We start from the raw sequence: 19332 nt of genomic DNA, 5'->3' as shown, positions 1-19332 counted from the left end.
GTGATGAGCAGCTTTTTTCTTATGCACAATAAAATTGCATTAATTTTATTTATTTATTATACCTTGCTGATATAGCGCCATCATATTCCACAGCACTTTACATACATTATCATCGATGTCAGTATATCTTTGGAGTGTGGGAGGAAACCGGAGAACCCGGAGGAAACCCACGCAAACACGGGGAGAACATACAAACTCCTTGCAGATGCTGTCCTTGGTGGGATTTGCATGGCCAGTATAGCTCTGAATCGGCGTACACGACAGAGTGTTCAAGTTCCTGCCAATATCCAGCAACTTTGCACAGTCATTGATGAGAGGACCAACATTTCACAACCAACAACCTGATCAACTCTAAGCGAAGGAGATGTGTTTGCACCGCGTGAGGCAAATGGTGGTCACACCAGATACTGATTGGTTTTCTGAGATAATGACTTTTGTGTTTCCATTGGCTGTAAGCCATAATCATCAACATTAACAGAAATCAACACTTGAAATAGATCATTCTGTAATGACTCTATATAATGAGTTTCACTTTTTGTATTGAAGAACTGAAATGAATTAACTTTTTGATGATATTCCAATTTTGTGAAATGCACCTGTATATAAGAAGGAAGGATCCTGCTATAATTGAACTTTTGATATATTTTTTTGTCATTTTACATACAGTTTAAATAATTTAATATTTTGATAAACTAGACTTTTTTTGGACACGACAATACTAAGTAAATGTTTTTTTTATTTCAACTTTGTATTTTCTTAATTTTTAAATAGGGAAAAGAGGCATCTAAATGGTTGACGACAACGATCGGAGCTAGCTCCAGCCAAAGCTGTCAGAGAAAGATGCCGGCTCTGTATCGCATACTGGGCATCTGCCGCTTATGAAGGGCTCTCAGCTCCTCACCATTGCAGCCTATGGCTATGTGCCCACGATGCAGATTTGGTGCGTTTTTTGTGTGTTTTTTTTTTCCGTGTGGAAATGTAGCTGAAGCACATTGCACATCTCAGGATTTTTTCTGCTCGGATTTTAGGTGTGGAAAAAAACGCAGCATGTCCATTCTTTATGCGTTTCAGCATGCGGATTTGCCTATACAATGCATTTGAAAAACGCATGGCAAATCCGCAAGTAAAAATGCTTCAAAAGCACGTGTAAAATCAGCATGCGTTTTTACTGCCAAGGACATGCAGAAATGCTGCGGAAAATTTCAGCTTCATTTCTGCACCGGGGGCACATAGCCTATCACTGGGCTCTGAGGTTTAGTTGGTGCAGAAAGGGGCAGCAGCAGAAACCCACAATAACAAACACCAAGAGCAGCGGCAGAGAGTCACCGCTGGACCTGTGGAGGGTGAGTAGAGCGCATTTTGCTTGTTTTTTAAATAAACTGCAGCTGGGGAACAGAGGTCTTCCAAATCTGGAATACCCATTTAACCTCTGGAAGCCTCGGGGGTAAACAAATAATTCTCAGAAAATCCTTTTCACCAAAAGTCCTGGCAGCACCCCAGGCAAAAACTATAGTACCCCATTATAATAGTCCGCCCGGCACCACTGGGCTCTGTCCTGCGTCGTATCTCTCAGGCTTTGGCTATAAACAGAAATGACAAAACTATGTCTTTTTTGGAAGCGGAAAATCCAATGAGATTTTCCGGAGGAATTTGCGTTGCTTTTTCTCTTTGTTTTGGGGTTGTTTTCTTGAAGCGTTATTGAAGTATTTTCTCCTTATGGTCTTTTGCAGCCTGTGACAGTGTCGAGTTTGGAGAAGCTTCCATGAGAATCCGCCTCACAGAAGTGACGTTAATTATTATTATTTTTTATTTTGTGCAGTGAGGTTTTTAATGTTTAGTCAGAAAAACTCTCAAAATAATTCACAATATGAACAGCCGTGTGGATATTCCACAGCAATGAATATGAGGAGTAGTCAGAGTATCTGAAGCAGTTTTTTACGTGGATTTTGGAGTGGATCTGACACAATATCCATGTAGAAAACTGTGTGTGAACTTCGCTCAAGGTAGATAATAAAGAGGTTGTCTCCACGTTGATCTTCAGCACCCCGATCCCCATCCTCCCGACTTCTGGTTGCCCGGTTGCCGATGCTGTCCTGCTTGATTGACAGGTCAGACATGTGGCAATGTAGCATTGCTGAACCCAAATGGTGCACCCTCCGATGCTGACACATGAGGCATCTTTACCGCTGCAGCCCCGGAGAGTGCAGGGTACTAAATCCGGGCAGCCTCAAATCAGTGTGTACAAGCTCTATAGAAAACAGCTTGTAAGCGCTGCACTCCTAGCACAGCAGTGGCCGGTAACCTAGGCAACGAGCAGTAAACAAAACTAAAATTCCTCCTCTCCTTGAGAATGAAAAGGATTTTTTAAAAACAAGTAAATCACAAAGCTGCTGCTTTTTATAAACAATTCTTCCCATTGATGAGGTCACTTTTATTGGGCGGCTACTACTAGAGAACAAATGGCGTTTCCACCTGTCATTGACTCCCTTTACATGTGGTAATTAAGCACCAGCAATAACCCCGCGGGTACAGCACATTACGGCCATATACGGAGATGACACGGCCTCTCTGCTCGCTGCCTTGTTACGGTGCACCCCTCCGCTATGCGCTTGGTATGGTCCCGGGTATAAATGCGCACTGCCCCGCGCCCTGGACGCTGTAGTGGCAGCTGTCGGCTGTGAGGTGCAGCAGTCATGGCTTCTTGGAGGTTTCTCAGCTCGTCCGTCGCGCTGTGCCCCGGAGTGCAGGGACCGTGTGCCTCAGCAGACCATGCGTCAGAGCAATGAGCGCTGGAGGTGGGTATGACAGCCATGGTGGACTGTGGCCGCCTCCTGTGTGTGGTGTGAGGACTGCTGTGTATTAAGGCCCTGTCACACATAACGAGATCGCTAGCGAGATCGTTACTACGTCACAGTTTTGAGATCGCTGGAGAGATCGTTCGGGAGCCGTCAAACATGTATAACTTGCCAACGATTTCGGCCGCCCCAGCGATCTAACTAACGATCTCGTTGGTCGCTGGGACGCTGTCACACAGCAGCTATTTCAACGATCCACACTCAACGATACACACTTTGAGGGACTGTACTGTGACAGAAAGGCGTGCATAAAATTACCTTTCCGCGCCCACTCATCTCCGATTGGTGGACGCTACTGCGTTCTGATTGGCGGCCGGGTTTTTAAAAAAGGCGACGTTGGGGCAATTCCGCTCCCTTGTTCCTATCTGCGCTCTGCTTTCGGATCGTAGCAGTGTTCTCCGGGCAAGTTTCGTCCATCTGGGATTTGTTGAAGCCTTGTCAGCGTCCTGATTTTTGGATCCTAGTTGCGTTCTACTGCTGTGATTCCATTCATTTGTGGATTTTCTTCAGCTGTGACTGAACATTGACTTTTGGGTTCTTCAGGCACTGTATCGCTTTGTTTCCACGGTAAGTTATTTTAGTGGATTTTTATCACACTCAATAAGTATACATTTGCTTATACATTGGAGGCCATTTTTAGTCAGCAAATGGTGTGTAGTACTTTTTACTTTGTTTTAAAATGTTTCATGTATGCTCACTGTATTGCTATCCTTTTCAGATGGCTTTCAAAAGTGAAGAGTTTGTGAGGGAAATGATTGACCTGTACCGCTCCCTGCCGTGCCTTTGGCAAATAAAATCAACAGACTACTGCAATAGAGAGAAAAAGAGGGAGGCCTACCAGCAATTGATTTCCCTCTTTAAAAGGCATGGCCCCAACGAGAAGGTGGATGAAGAGCTGGTGAAGAGAAAGATCCAGGGTCTACGCACCGTATATAAGAAAGAACTCAACCGGGTGGAGAAATCAAAGAAGTCAGGTACCGGCACAGATGAGGTTTATGTGCCGACATTATGGTATTATGATTTGCTTGCCTTCACCCGTGACCAGGAGCTACCTCGGCGAATGGCGTGTACGATGCGGCCGACCCCGGAAGAAGACCCCGACATACGGACTGACTCCCCTGTTGAAGATGTAAGTACCTTCTTTGCTTCCCTGTAAATAGCATTTATACTTTCAATGTACATGCCATAGTTTAGCCGCCCCTCATATTTGTTTTTTAGTGCACGTGTACCCATGCTGGTCATAACATACCTGCTGGATGTTGTAACCAAATCTTAACTTTAATTTTGTGTTCCCACAGCACCATCGGCAAGATGACGACATCTCGGCTACGGAACGTGGTATGGAGGAGGCGAGTGTTATGTCAAGGAATGAGGAACCTATGGCATCGGTGAATGAAGACCCTATGGCCTCTACAAGTGAAGACCTTGTGCCTCGGCGACAGAGAAAATCAAGGAAAAGAAAGGCCAGCTTGCCGCCATCGCCAGGTCTAGTATCTCTGGCGAACAAGATTCTACTTCTGCAGACCCAGGCCAAGCGGGACAGCTTTGCAACATATGCTGGCGAGAGACTACAGAGGCTGGATGACCGACAGAGGGCGCATGCAGAAAGGGTCATGTTTGAGACTTTAAATAAAGCGGCAGCCGGTGAACTTAATGAAACGTCTACTGTACATACTCTGATTGACCCTGGCCATTTTCAACAACATTCTTGGACCCATAGGCCGGACCCACTTCACAGCACACCAGTGCAGAGGATCCGGCGTCCACAAAGCCTTGCCCCCCCCCCCACAGTATCCCATGTGTTCTGATTCTTTTGTTTCCCCCAGGCACGGATACACAAATACAGGTAATCGATATGAAGAACTGTAGTGATGTTTCATTTCAATTTTTTTTTATCATTTTGTAAATATTGTTAATTTAATACTTATTTAAATTGTTAAAATTGTTTATATTTTTGTTTGTTTATAAAAAAAAGTTTTATTGTCCTCTTTTTTAACTTTACCCCTGCCCTCTGATCTCACCCTGATTGAAATAAAAATGTTTTTTGGTTGCCTTATTTTCTGCTTTACCTCTTCCCGAGGGTGGGACCCCTCACCCCTGCCCTCCGATCCCTTCCCAATCTCCGTTCCCTCCCCTCCATTCTCTACCGTCTATTCCCATCCCTGCTCTCCGCTGGTGATCACCTCCTCCCCTTCTCCTCCTCCGGCTCCAGGCTTTATCACCTGTCTTCTGTCTTCTCCCTGTGTCCTCTGGTCTTCTTCACAGCTGGTTTTCTTCCCCTCCTCTTCCTACTTCCCTTCTTTTAGTCTTTGGGGTCATAGTCATGGTGCACGGTATGGCAATGATCTGCCATACCATGCACCATGAGTCTGACTCAGATTATAGGTTGTATATACTAGATTCTTGATAGGGCGTTGATCCAGGGAACTAGTCTGATTGCCGTATGTGGAGTCAGGAAGGAATTTTTTTTCCCAAAACGGAGCATGGTTTTTTTTTGCCTTCCTCTGGATCAACATGTTAGGTCTTCCTTATAGTTTTCATACTATGTTCCTATTCTTTCCTCTTCTCTCTTCTTCTTGAATTAGCTGGCATCTGTGAAAGCCGACTTCAGACGGCTTTCCTGCCCCCACACAACTTCAGCTAATAATATCAATAAGTAGGCGGCAATGAAAGCCGACTTCAGACGGCTTTCCTGCCCCTACACTACTTCAGCTGATAACATCAATTAGTAGACAGCTATTAAAGCCGACTTCAAACGGCTTTCCTGCCCCCACACAACTTCAGCTGATAATATCAATAAGTAGGCGGCAATGAAAGCCGACTTCAGACGGCTTTCCTGCCCCTACACTACTTCAGCTGATAACATCAATTAGTAGACAGCTATTAACGCCGACTTCAGACGGCTTTCATGCCCCCACACAACTTTAGCTGATAACATCAATTTGCAGGCGGCTATTAAAGCCGACTTCAGACGGCTTTCCTGCCCCCACACAACTTCAGCTGATAACATCAATAAGTAGGCGGCAATTAAAGCCTACTTCAGACTGCTTTCCTGCCCCTACACAACTTCAGCTGATAACATCAATAAGCAGGAGGGTGTGAAAGCCGACTTTGGAGTGGGCTTTACTGCCCCTGCACTGCTTGTTAGGCAGTATCACACAGGATAGGATTAGATACACAACCCATCAGGCAGTATCACACAGGATAGGATTAGATACACAACCCGTCAGGCAGTATCACACAGGATAGGATTAGATACACAACCTGTCAGGCAGTATCACACAGGATAGGATTAGATACACAACTCTTTAGGCAGTATCACACAGGATAGGATTAGATACACAACCCGTCAGGCAGTATCACACAGGATAGGATTAGATACACAACTCTTTAGGCAGTATCACACAGGATAGGATTAGATACACAACCCGTCAGGCAGTATCACACAGGATAGGATTAGATACACAACTCTTTAGGCAGTATCACACAGGATAGGATTAGATACACAACCTGTCAGGCAGTATCACACAGGATAGGATTAGATACACAACCCGTCAGGCAGTATCACACAGGATAGGATTAGATACACAACCCGTCAGGCAGTATCACACAGGATAGGATTAGATACACAACCCTTTAGGCAGTATCACACAGGATAGGATTAGATACACAACCCGTCAGGCAGTATCACACAGGATAGGATTAGATACACAACTCTTTAGGCAGTATCACACAGGATAGGATTAGATACACAACCCGTCAGGCAGTATCACACAGGATAGGATTAGATACACAACTCTTTAGGCAGTATCACACAGGATAGGATTAGATACACAACCTGTCAGGCAGTATCACACAGGATAGGATTAGATACACAACCCGTCAGGCAGTATCACACAGGATAGGATTAGATACACAACCCGTCAGGCAGTATCACACAGGATAGGATTAGATGTAACAAAGTGTAGACAATAGTGGATATAAACTAATTTTTTTTTATAAAAATATAAAAAATATAACCAACCAAATAATATCAACTACATAACAAAAAAGAATTTATTGGCTGCCGTGACGGTCATGGGCTGCCACAAATCTTGCCAGCATCACTCCGTGCTGGTGGATCTCTTCACTCAGTCTCCGTTGTGACGCCAGGAGATCTTGTAGTGTTGGGATTTCTACGGAGGTAATAGTTAAACTTAAAAGTCCAATAATTCTGTACATTCATCAAATTAAGGCTATGTGCCCACGATGCACCACACCCGGGTACCATCCACACATTAGAACGCGCTAATTACGCAAGTACAGATGCAGTATTGCGGAATTGGCGCATTATAATGCAAGTCAATGGCGGCGCAAAAAAACCACCTTATGCAAAATAATTGGTAGTGCTGCGTTTTTTTCCGCAATGATAATGTGCAGCGGAAATTTCCGCAGCATGTGCACAGCACATGCGGATTATCATTGGGGAACATGGCAGACCTTCTACCATGCGCTTTTAATGCGTTTCCACAGCAGCAAAAACGCTGCAGAAACACCTTAAAAAACGCATCGTGGGCACACAGCCTATCAGGTACATGTTTGGTATTTAACACTTACGGTTTTCAGGTTGCTCGGATGATGACGAGCTTAAGGACCACCCGGATCCCCTGGCACCACCGGCTAGAGAAAGACACAACACTTAATAGTACATGACAGCCCTAAACTTTCCAAGTTGTATGGACCGTATTTTATGTCAAAGCATTACCGAAAGATGAAGCTGCACCTATATCACGGAGTGATGCTGGCGAGCTGGCAGAGGAATGCTGCTGGGGCTCCAGGGCTGGAGGTGACTCCCTTGGGGGCTCTGGGGCTGCAGGTGCTGGAAAACAAATAACATTAGATACCTAAGGTGATTGCAGTTGTAACTAATGTGCTGCCATATATTGTGTTAACATATTTTAAAACCACTCACCACTGCGGGGCAGGGACCGTGACCGGATGCTGACGATTCGGTCGGCAGACCTATATTTCAGGTCCGCCAGCTTTTTACGGATTTGGGTAGCAGAGCGCTGCACCCCAAATCTCCGGACCAGGCCCCGACCGATCCTCTGCAGCACCGCCTGCTTATGGAGCACTGGATGCTCAGAGTGCACATGGCACTCATAATCCAGTGCATCCAGGTGCTCCACAAGGTAGCACACCTCAGCATCACCCCAAGGAGATGCCCTGACCCTGGATGCCATAATGCTCTTAATAAGCTAGGCCGCAACTACGTCGTTAGACCCGCCCACGACGCATGAACGTCGGTAACCACGCCCACGACGCATGAACGTCGCCAATAAACCCGCGGTTTATTAGAGAACCCTATTGTGACTTGAATTATTAGTGTGTCGGACTAGAGACGCTGTATTGATAATGCGACATCTGTAGAACGCAGCAGTGTCTCTATTGTGACGGTCACACAGGAACACTGGTGTTTAGGTGGTTTTATGTAGAAATATGTATCTATATTTTTATGTCGGTATGCATACTTCTGTGTCTGTGAGTATGTGTGTGTATAGCTGGTTATCTGTATATAAGTGTGGATATGGGTGTAGATTTTTATGTATCTGAATATGTATGTGTATATGGACGTGTATATGGATGTATACATACGAGTACAACAGTGGCGTACCGCCATTGGTGGCAGGCCACATAACTGCTATGGGGCCCGTGGCCGTAGGGGGCCCGTGAGCCAGCGGACCCCATAGCAGTCTCCCCCATTCTGTACCCCACGCTCCTCTGTTTGATTGCCGCCACCGCCCACTGCCACTGTGTTCAGACATGGCCAACACCTTTAATTGTGCTTGAGTGGGCCCTGCTGCGGCATTACTACAAGGCACAGCCGCACAACACACTACATGCAGCCATTACTGAGTACAGTGCCGGTGGGTGGCGGTTAATCAAACAGCGGCGCGGCAACGCTGCTACGATGCACCACGCTGTGTCAGACAGTGGAGCTGCCAGCTGCTGTCGTGATGAGAGAGACGCGCTGCAGAGACTGAAGCAGCGGGGAATACGGAGTGGTAAGTATGTATTTATATATTTTTGTAAATCAGTCAGTACTGATAATACTGGAGGACTGGGGCTGCCTTTTACCCTATGGGGGGCTGCATTATACTGTGTGCTCTCCCATCCTGGTATACAGGGCTGCGGAGTCGATAAGCCAAACCGACTCCTCAATTTCCATTACTCCGACTCCACCTCCCTCATACATGGCTCATGTGATACATTAGGGTCATTACACTGTGCATGTGGAGGCTAAAAAGGAGGAAGTCACCATCGGGGTATCATACTGTGTTAAGGGGGACACTTTTGTTGGCATCACATTTTTATGGGGCTATGAAAGAGTAATTTAGGAGTTCAGAAAGGAAGAAAGGCTGGAAGGTTGTGGGATCTGCTCTTCTGTGTCCCCAACAATTATTTCCTTTTTTTTTTTTTTTGTGGGGGGGGGTCCCAATTATAACTTCTGCTATGAGCTCCCATGATTCCTATGTCCGCCCCTGGAGTACACGTATGTGTATACGGGCCCTTACTATTGAAACAATGATAAACAAATCTTTTGCAAAGTTAAACACAGTTTATTACACAAATCAATACAAAACTGAAAGTAGTGTATAATTGTCAGTAGTTGCCCACTATAAGTTCTGATGTTGCCAAGTAACAGCACCAGGACCGTTAAAATACTGGCAGTAGTTGTCGCGGCTGGTCTTCGCATCCTGGGTGTTTCTGCCATATCCCACTGGTTGAAGGCCTGCAATTGCAGGATCGTTTGAACGCCATTCACCGAGCTCCACTTCCCCATTGGCTAGGTCCACAGAGTCCACGAAGCCAGGCGGACAGTACGTAATTGCATCACGTCGACGAAGAAAGTTGTGAAGTGTGCAACAGGCCAAAACAACAGAGTCTATTGATGTAAGCTTCATGTTAATTGGCGTGTGAAAAACTCTGAAGCGGTTGGCCATTTTCGACAACACGACGTGCCCTTGACAAACGATAATTGAAAATTCTTCTTTCCTGGGTAAGACTTTTTTGGGGGAACGGTTTAATAAGATTGGGATGAAGTGGGAAGGCTTCATCGCCGACAAAAACAAAATTAAGGTTACCTGTAGTCTTTGAGTTGGGAGGCAAGTGTAGGTCACACTTGTCCAATCGCTCTCCAAAAAGTGTGTGCTCTAAAACACCACCATCAGAAACCTGCCGTTCATGCCAACATCTACATTTATAAATTCGTAATTGGCATTAACAAGGGCCATCATGATGATGCTGAAATAGCCCTTATAATTATAAAAATAGGATCCGCTATTTGGTGGCTGAGTGATTCGGACATGTTTCCCGTCCAAAGCCCCACCACAGTTAGGGAACTGCCACAGCTGCTCAAAATCAGAGGCAATCTTTTTCCATTCCTCCTCCGTGTTGGGAAACTGTATGTAACTACGTAGACTGTGGTAAATTGCATTACATGTCTCCGGGATTAGAACACTGAGCATGGGCCTTGAAATGGCTGCAGAAAAATGCAAGTCTTGGAGTGAGCGTCCGGTGGCCAGGAATCTCAGTGTGACTGCCAATCTTTCATCTGCCGGAATGGCAGCACGCATCGCTGTATCCTTCCGTTGAATACGTGGCGTAACTCGTTCCAATAACTCTTTAAAAGATTCCTCTGACATCCTCAGATAGTTGCGGAAATCATGAGGATTCTTCTCCTGAAGCTCTCTTACAAGTTGCTTGTGGGACAATTCAGACCTCTTCTGCAGCCACTCTCTGGTCCACATGCGACGCTTTCGTTTGGAACGCCTCTGTAGCTCTCGTGCCTCATCTTGACGCCGAGCTTCCTCAACCAGCAATGCAGCAACCACAATAGCACACTGCCCGTCGTCCATGATGTGCAAACTGCAAACATAACATGAAAAGATGAGAACACTTTCAACAAAACAATTAACAGAAGTATTGAAACTGTATATAAAAAATATCATGGAAAACCATATTCCATTCTGTTAGTGAGCATGACAGAAAATGCGCTGTGTGGGTGCATGTGCATGAGACCCCTAAAATATCTGCCCATGCAAAAGCATACATATATATATATACAAATAGAAGCCAAGCCCTCCCTCCCTGAAAAGCAAAGATAACAGATAATTAGTAAATGTGTGATAAAAGATTAAAAAATGGAAACGCATCTGAGACCTCAAACAATACCTACCTTACTAAAGATGTCTGATATGTTCAAAGCGGAGTCACAGCTGGAGAACGCTGCAATGATCCGCAAAAATCAGCACTAGTCCAATGAACGGATATTAGCAGCCCGGAGAACTCTGGTAGGATCTGCAATAAGCACGAGGTCAGAAACAAAGGACGGAATCGCTATTCTGTTGCCTTCTTTATGCGCGTCCGGAAATGAGAACGCCGTAGCGACCACCAATCGGGGACGAGGGGCGCGGAATAGTCCAATTTATACACGCCTACGTGTCTCAGTTCTGAATCGCTGGACGAGGTCGTTGGCTAGGTGTCAAATACAGCGATGCACACTGCCCAGCGGGAGTGCAACGACCCAGGAATGGTCCAGGGAGCTTTGTAACGATCAACGATCTCGCAGCAGGGGCCTGATCGTTGCTACCTGTCAAACGTAGCGAGATCGCTAGCGATGTCGCTGTTGCGTCACAAAACCCGTGACGTATCAACGATCTCGCTAGCGATCTCGTTATGTGTGACAGGGCCTTTACTAGGTGTGAGGCTGGAGTGTGCGGTGTCCCCTGTGAAGGGCATAGGACGGGACAGTGTATGTGACTTTGCAGCAGTGTAGTAATGTGCGCCGCCCATCAGCACGTACTCACTGCTCCAGTGACAGCAGGTGACACCCAGGACTGTGACCTTGTGCACGGGGTCTGCCAAGCCCCTGCACAGGTTACACTTCCACTACTGTACCCTCTGTACAGACTGAATTGTCACACAGCTCTGCTGGCTATTGTCCTCTGTTATCAGCCACTTTCAGGTCACTTTGTTTTTTCTTTGTAGTATTCTTGCTATGATCTGTCCTTTTTGTGTCTTTTCTGTTTAGGTATCCCCACTGATGAGGAGTAGGCGACGGGCCTGGAGAGGAAGGTCCTGAACGCTTTGAAGAAGGGAGAGGTATATGACCTAATGAAGATAATTAAGACTGAAATGTACAACTGGGGATGCTAGAGTGCTACTCCCCTCCATTAGAGTGCTACTCCCCTCCATTAGAGTGCTACTCCCCTCCATTAGAGTGCTACTCCCCTCCATTAGAGTGCGTCTAGGACCAGGCTGAGCCATGTTCACACACTTATATCTTACTCCTTGTGTTTACTGTTTGTTTTTGTTTTTTTTACAATTTTCTTGTATTGTGCCAAGTAGTGGACAAACCCTCCTTACTATATCCCTCAGTGTAAAATGGAAACAAACTCCCCTCCTGTGCGGGTGCCATTCTAGCAATGTGAGTGCTGGGTCTCCCTGGTCTCCCATGATATTTGTATACCGTGTGAGTGCTGCAGCCAGTCTGCTGCTAATGGGCCACTGTTCTCACACTTTCCTCTGATGTCCAAAGTTCATCTCCAGGAAGTGTGAGCGAAGCAGCCTGTTAGTGGCTGCTGATTATTCCATATGGGACCGGGAGATCTATTGCTGACACTGTTGGAACGACGCTGGTGTGGAAGGGGAGTTTGTTTTATACCGGGTAATACAGCCTTTAAGAAAGGGGTTGTCAAGTCTTTGACAAACCTTTTAATATCCTTGTGTGTTTAGAGGAACAAACATTGGCTTTGCCCACTTCTCAAAGTTGTCTAAGCTGGCTGGGACACACATGTGTCAAGAAACTATTTGCTTTCAGCAACAAAAAGTTGTGCAAAAATGTAGCGAGATTCCAGGTTTTACAGTAGAAACCTGGTGACACTTGATGAGTCTGGGACAAAGTGAAACTGGCTGAAGAGGGGTCCCCGTCTTCAGATGCATCTGTAGGTCTTGTGCTTGTGATGTAAAGTTTGGGTCCTGGTGACATCCCCTATACTTTATTGGTGTAGCTGCTAGTCACACCCCGGTGTATATGGGGCATTATTAGTGACCTGCTAGACAGTCTAGCCACAGGGAACACACATCTGGTCACTTCTGTGTTCTGTAGTCATGCTTCCCAGGTCCTATTTCTTCGCGCTTTTTTATTTAATCCCTTATATAGCGCCTTTAATTCCGAAGCACTTTACCGACATTATCACTGACCCCATTGGGGCTCATAATCTAAATTCTCTATCAGTATGTCTTTGAAGTTTGGGAGTAAATTAGATGAAACCCACGCAAACACAGGGAGAACATACAAACTCCTTGCAGATGTTGTCCTTGGTGGGATTTGAAGCCAGGACCCTATTACAGAGTGGGGAACTAGGAGAAACTGGATACTTTTTCCAGCGTATAAAACAGGATGGGATATGTAGTCTAGGAATGATGGCCGTATCCACAAATAGGCATGAGAAGAATTTTTTTATTATTATTATTTATTTATTTTACTATGACCTAAAAACTAACAGGCAGGTAGTTGCTAACTGTCTGTCTGTGCCTGGTGTCTGTCTCTGCCAGCACAGAGCGGTCAGACTGCTCCTGCTGGCGATTCAGCGGCTTCCACGGACGTCTTGTCAACAGAGCAGCTTCTTCTCTTCTGCTCTGTTGACAGCCAGCTTCCTTTTCCCAAAGTAAAAATAAAATGGCCCTGGACAACCCATTTAATGATACTTTGGCAGCATCGTTTAATAACGTTGTTCTACCTTGCTTCTCACTGTGAAGGACTCCAAACATCTGTCATGTGGCAACAACTCAAGGGGTAATGCCACCAGATTACTTTTTTTACGTTCTTTCTCATGCACCCTCTCCACAGGTCCTCAGTGCATATGGATGTCATAAAGCAGAATGGGGTGCTAACCATGTACCCATCACTTTAGACATCATAGTGGGGAGGAAGGGTTTCTCCTGCTGTTGACATACCTGGCCTCCATTACATTGATCACTGCTGGCAGGAGTATTATAATAAGTTTGTCCTACGACAGCTTCTTTCCAGACCTTATTATAAGATGGTGGTCTTGCTTCAACACACGGTAAATAGTGCAGGTCTGAGATTAGGCAATGTACTGTATAGCTGTGCATGGGATATATTGTGCTGATTTCAGTGGATCAACCATGTAAGTACAGCAGTGCCTATCATGAGTTTCAGGCCTTGTTCCAGTTATTCCTTTGTTTCCAGGAGAAGTAAAGCAAATGACCGACCTCTTATACAAATGTGGATAAAGGTCAAAGTCCATAATGAGTCCTTTGCAGGAATCTCTCAGTGTATCTGGATTCATGACAAGACATTGCTAAATTATTTTGTTCAGTGTCTTTAAATAAACGTTTGTGTTCTTTACATATACAGGTGCATCTCACAAAATTAGAATATCATCAAAAATTTAATTTATTTCAGTTCTTCAATACAAAAGCTGAAACTGATATTATAGTCATTACAAACATAGTGATCTATTTCAAGTGTTTATTTCTTTTAATGTTGATGATTATGGCTTACAGCCAATGAAAACACAAAACTCATTATCTCAGTAAAGTAGAATAATTAACAAAAAACACCTGCAAAAGCTTCCTAAGCGTTTAAAAGGGTCCCTTAGTCTGTTTCAGTAGGCTCCACAATCATAGGGAAGACAGCTTACTTGACAGATGTCCAGAAGGCAGTCACTGACACAATCCACAAGGAGGATAAGCCACGAAAGGTCATTGCTAAAGAATCTGGCTGTTCAGAGTGCTGAATCCAAGCATATTAATGGAAAGTTGAGTGGAACGAAAGTGTGGTAGAAAAAGGTGCACAAGCAATCTGGATAACCGCAGCCTTGAAAGGCTTATTAACAAAAGGCCGTTCAAAAATTTTGGGGAGACTCACAAGGAGTGGACGGCTGCTGGAGTCATTGCTTCAAGAGCCACCACACACAGACGTATCCAGGACATGGGCTACAAGTGTCGCATTCCTTGTGTCAAGCCACTCATGACCAATAGACAACGCCAGAAGCGTCTTACCTGGGCCAAGGAGAAAAAGACCTGGATTGTAGCTCAGTGGTCCAAGGTGGTGTTTTCAGATGAAAGTAAATTTTGCATTTCATTTGGAAATCAAGGTCCCAGAGTCTGAAGGAAGAGTGGAGAGGCCACAATCCAAGCTGCTTGAGGTCTAGTGTGAAGTTTCCACAATCAGTGATGGTTTGGGGAGCCATGTCATCTGTTCGTGTAGGGCCACTGTCTTTTATCAAGACCAAGGTCAGCGCAGCCGTCTACCAGGAAACTTTATTGCACTTCATGCTTCCCTCTGCTAATAAGATTTTTGGAGATGGAAATTTCATTCTCCTGCAGGACTTGGTACTTCTGGCAGTGTGGACAGGTGCCAATACCTGGTTTACAAACAGTATCACTATGCTTGATTGGCCCGCAAACTCGCCTGACCTTAACCCCATAGATTCTCTATGGGGTATTGTCAAGAGGAAACATTTTTCAAGCTGTTATAAAGTATTCTAATTTACTGAGATAATGACTTTTGTGATTTCTTTGGCTGTAAGCCATAATCATCAACATTAACAGAAATCAACACTTGAAATAGATCACTGTTTGTAATGACTCTATATAATGAGTTTCACTTTTTGTATTGAAGAACTGAAATAAATACATTTTTTGATATTCTAATTCAGTGAGATGCACCTGTAAGTGGTATAACACTTACAACTCATTTTGTCTTTTTAAGGATCCTTTTAATGTCCTCAAGCCAAAATCCTATGCAGGAACCAAAGAGAATCCACACATTGTGCCACCAGTCAATAAGCAGAGACTTGTGGGCTGCATATGTAAGTTTCTTTGCTACACGTTTCATTTCAGTGTAAAACTTATAGAAAGGGTGATTAACCCCTGAAAGCTGTACAGATTTGTCATGAGCACATGTCACTTTGGGCTGTGTGCCAGATATGTACACCATGCCAATTAACCCATCAGATACCACAGTCAATCACAACAGCAGCATCTAAGTGGTTAAAAGGGAGAATACTCACTCTTTAACACTATCTGCTCATCGCGATTGTAATCGTGGGTGCCAATAGTTTGCATTGCACCCTGAGGTCATCAGATGACCTCGGGGTACAGTGGCCTGTTGGACCCTCTTTATGGCAGTGTCTAACAGACTGAGTCAGTGAAAATCTAACAGGTCTCATGCACTGTATTGTGAGTACTACGTGAGTACTGCAGTGTATGGGACCAGGAATTGGTGAGAAATGTTCATGTTCCACAGTGGTACTAGGTTAAAGTAAAAGGATTAAATAAAGTATAATTACTCTTAACTTTCCCACAATGAAAAATCCCCCACCTAGCTCTTGTGGTAAATAAGTTTCAGCTTCTAGAATATGGCGATGCAAAAACAAATTAATGTTTGTAAAATATTGTTTTTAGTGTGCAGAAGTAGCAAAGCATAAAGAGCTAAAACTGGTATCCTTATAATCATACTGAACCAAACAATAAATCATTCTTACTACTAATAGCTTTTACCACACAGTGAACCACATAAAAATATATAAAACCAATAACTGAATTGCTGTTCTTTGTTTTTTTGTTCATCCTGCATCTGTGTAAAAAATGATCAAAAGAATGTTCTGTATCCCAAAATGGTACTTAAAAAAGGATCAAACTCCTCCTGCAAAAATAAGCTCTCGTACAGCTCTTGGCCAGATAAGTTGTTGCTCTCAGAATGTAGACCAAAATTTTTTTTTTTATAAATCTGACATCGCTGTAAATGTATTGAACAGAATAATAAAGCAGTCTTATCACTTATACCACACGAAAATTGCGTAAAATTTAAAAACTATTTTACTGCTGTTTTTGTTCATTCTGATTCCCAATAATCTGAATAAGGCTCGGTTCACATTTATCCTGCGCTCTCCACTGAGCACTTGCGTCTGGGTTTCAGTGTAAATTCCCCAAAAAATGTGATTCAGATAGAACCCCCAACTGAACCACTCGCTATAATGAGGCAGGTGGTCACTTTGGACTCCATCTGGACTGTGTTCCACCAAAGTCCCATCAGTTTAGGTGTCTTTTTAGCGCACAAGTGTGGGTGACCACTGTTCTGTGCATGTCTCAAGATGGATACCACCGGAACAGATGCCAAACTGAGTCCAAAGTGTCTCCACCTGCCTCATTATGGAGAGCGGTTGCATTGGGGGGTTTCATCTAAATCACATTTTTGTAGGATTTACACGGAAACTCCAGCGTAAGTGCTTAGTGTAGAACACAATAATATGATCCCAGCCTTCTATTGAAAACAAGGGATGTCCCCCAAAATATTACCAATAAAACACTAACTTAGACCTGAGTGGAGTTTTGTGCAGGATATCTGTCACTGGAAACATAGGGGGTCCCACATTACTGGTAGAACAAAGACTCTTGAAAAGCGACGGATCCCAACCCATCAAATAAAATCCAGTGAAATCTGTGCTTCCAAATTCCCCTCCTTCTGAGCCCCCCTATGCCTAAACCACAGTAAGCGGCCACATGTTTGGCATTATTGTAGCTGGGAGAGTGCACTTAACAATTTACGGGGTGTATGTCTCCATAAGCTCAAGCTGGGCACAATATATGGGGCTACTACACTGTATGGGGGCACAATGTATGGGCATTTAAGTGGCAGATTTGCAATTCTCAAGGGGAAAAAAGCCTGGCGTGTATGTTGCAAAGCAAACTCCCGTGGGCCAAAATAGTTACTGCAGCTGTAGATGAATTCATTGAAAGGTGCAATTTCTAAAATGGGGTCATTTTGTGCGTTTTTCTATTGACACCTTCGGGGTTCCGCAAATGTCACCTGCAAAACTTGTGCACCAAATAGCGCTCCTTCCTTCTCAGCCCTGACGTGTGGCCTAACAGTAACTTCTGATGACATATGGGGCATTGCTGCATTTGGGAGAAATTGCTCAATAAATTATGGGGTCCAGTTTCACCTAATAACCCTTGTGTAAATGACAAACTTTCAGCTAATAAAAAATGTACAGTTCTACCACTAAAATGTTAGTTCCATGTCCCCATATCGCAAAATTCTGTGAGGCACCTGTGGGTTCAAAATACTCACTACACCCCTAGATGAATTCCTTAGGCAGTGGAGTTTCCAATATGGGGTCACCGGGGGGGTGTTCTGGCATTTCAGGGGCTTGGCTAATGGAGTCCACAATCTATTAAAACAAAGTCTGCGTTTTAAAAGCCAAGTAGCGCTCCTTCCCATCCGATCCCTCCGTGTGCTCAAATAGCAGTTTACACCCCCATATGGGGTACTACCACGTTTAGATATACTGGTCATACACACATCTAGAATAATGTACAAGACCATAAACTCACAGAAATCCGCTCAAAGGGATTGAATCTAGAAAACTGGTATAAAATACAAAAAAATATACTGTATAATTCCAATGGCCCTGCAATCACTCTTTACCTATTTATAGAAGTCCATATATTCCAGCCGCCTAAGCAATGCCTGTTCAGGTTCAGATAGTTGTGTATATTGTTGTTGAAAGTTCTAAGAGAAAATGCCATTATTTTTTAAAATGGTGGATATTGCAGCAGCATGATGAAGTCTGGCACCAATGTGAATTTTAAAGGACTCAGTTTGTAGTTGTACAATAAATTCAAGCACTGAAACATAACCTTTTATCATTTTCTTTCTTCCAGGTGAAGAAGATAATTCTCAAGTTATCTGGTTCTGGGCCCATGATGGGCAGGTAAATCGCTGCCCACAGTGTGGCTCTCACTACAAGGTTGTCCTTTATGAGCTTCCACACTGAAGAGGACTTGTATTACTATTGACAGCCATATGTTAAAAAGTTAAAAAATCTTTTATTAAATACTTGATATATTGTAATGTGTTTTATTTTCATTAGCATTGGTCGTGCATACAGAACAATACTTAAAAAAGCTAACGTTCTCCCATCCTTTGAATTGGAGTTGACAAAGGTCTGTAAGAATTTGGCAGTTTGGATGGGCAAGATGCGTTCTGTGGTCTGGATCTCCACTCTGGCTTCCACTAGTGGCTTCTGCAGGATAAATTATAGGAGTGGTTCGAAACTAATAAGGATTTTAATCCTAAATGTCTTTCTATTGTACTAATCTAATCGCTCTTCTAATTGACTTTAAGAAGTCACTGCTGTTCCCTCTTTAGTTTAACTTTTTTTTTTACCTACTTTGTTTTGATGACATTTTTTGAGAATCCCCAGAATCTCCTGGTTATCTGGGAGCCTTGGCTTGGTCACTGCCGCAGCCCCTGTCTCCACCCTGAAACACGGAGTCATCATTGACATCAGTTTCAGGGGTAGGGTTATTCCCTGCTGTACAGAGCATGTGACGGTTGTCCATTCTGACTCTGTATAAGCTTCCTTGTCACTGTGTAGTACTTTCAATGCACACAGTG

At 44.1% G+C, this 19332-nt stretch overlaps 1 protein-coding gene and 1 pseudogene across 1 annotated transcript; both read left to right on the top strand.

Annotated features, from left to right (window-relative positions):
• Positions 1–2693: 2693 nt before the first annotated feature.
• Positions 2694–18786, top strand: LOC141271304 (cytochrome c oxidase subunit 5B, mitochondrial-like; annotated as a pseudogene).
• LOC141271303 (uncharacterized) lies at positions 3579–4694 on the top strand. Its single transcript, XM_073681419.1, has 2 exons — positions 3579–3984; positions 4154–4694. The coding sequence occupies exons 1-2, from the start codon at positions 3607–3609 to the stop codon at positions 4661–4663; spliced, it is 888 nt and encodes a 295-aa protein (XP_073537520.1). The 5' UTR covers positions 3579–3606; the 3' UTR covers positions 4664–4694.
• Positions 18787–19332: the final 546 nt, after the last annotated feature.

Source organism: Phyllobates terribilis, unplaced genomic scaffold (genome assembly GCF_046119375.1).
Source record: "Phyllobates terribilis strain yellow unplaced genomic scaffold, ASM4611937v1 Scaffold_5__5_contigs__length_657084704, whole genome shotgun sequence".
In the NCBI taxonomy this organism is placed as follows: domain Eukaryota; kingdom Metazoa; phylum Chordata; class Amphibia; order Anura; family Dendrobatidae; genus Phyllobates; species Phyllobates terribilis.
The sequence above is the reverse complement of the archived record's forward strand: the minus strand, read 5'-3'. Positions and strand labels throughout refer to the sequence as shown.

Coding starts and splice junctions, on each gene's coding strand:
- LOC141271303 (XM_073681419.1), top strand. CDS start 3,607: ATGATTGACCTGTACCGCTCCCTGCCGTGCCTTTGGCAAATAAAATCA. Junction 3,985..4,153: donor CTGACTCCCCTGTTGAAGAT/GTAAGTACCTTC, acceptor GTGTTCCCACAG/CACCATCGGCAAGATGACGA.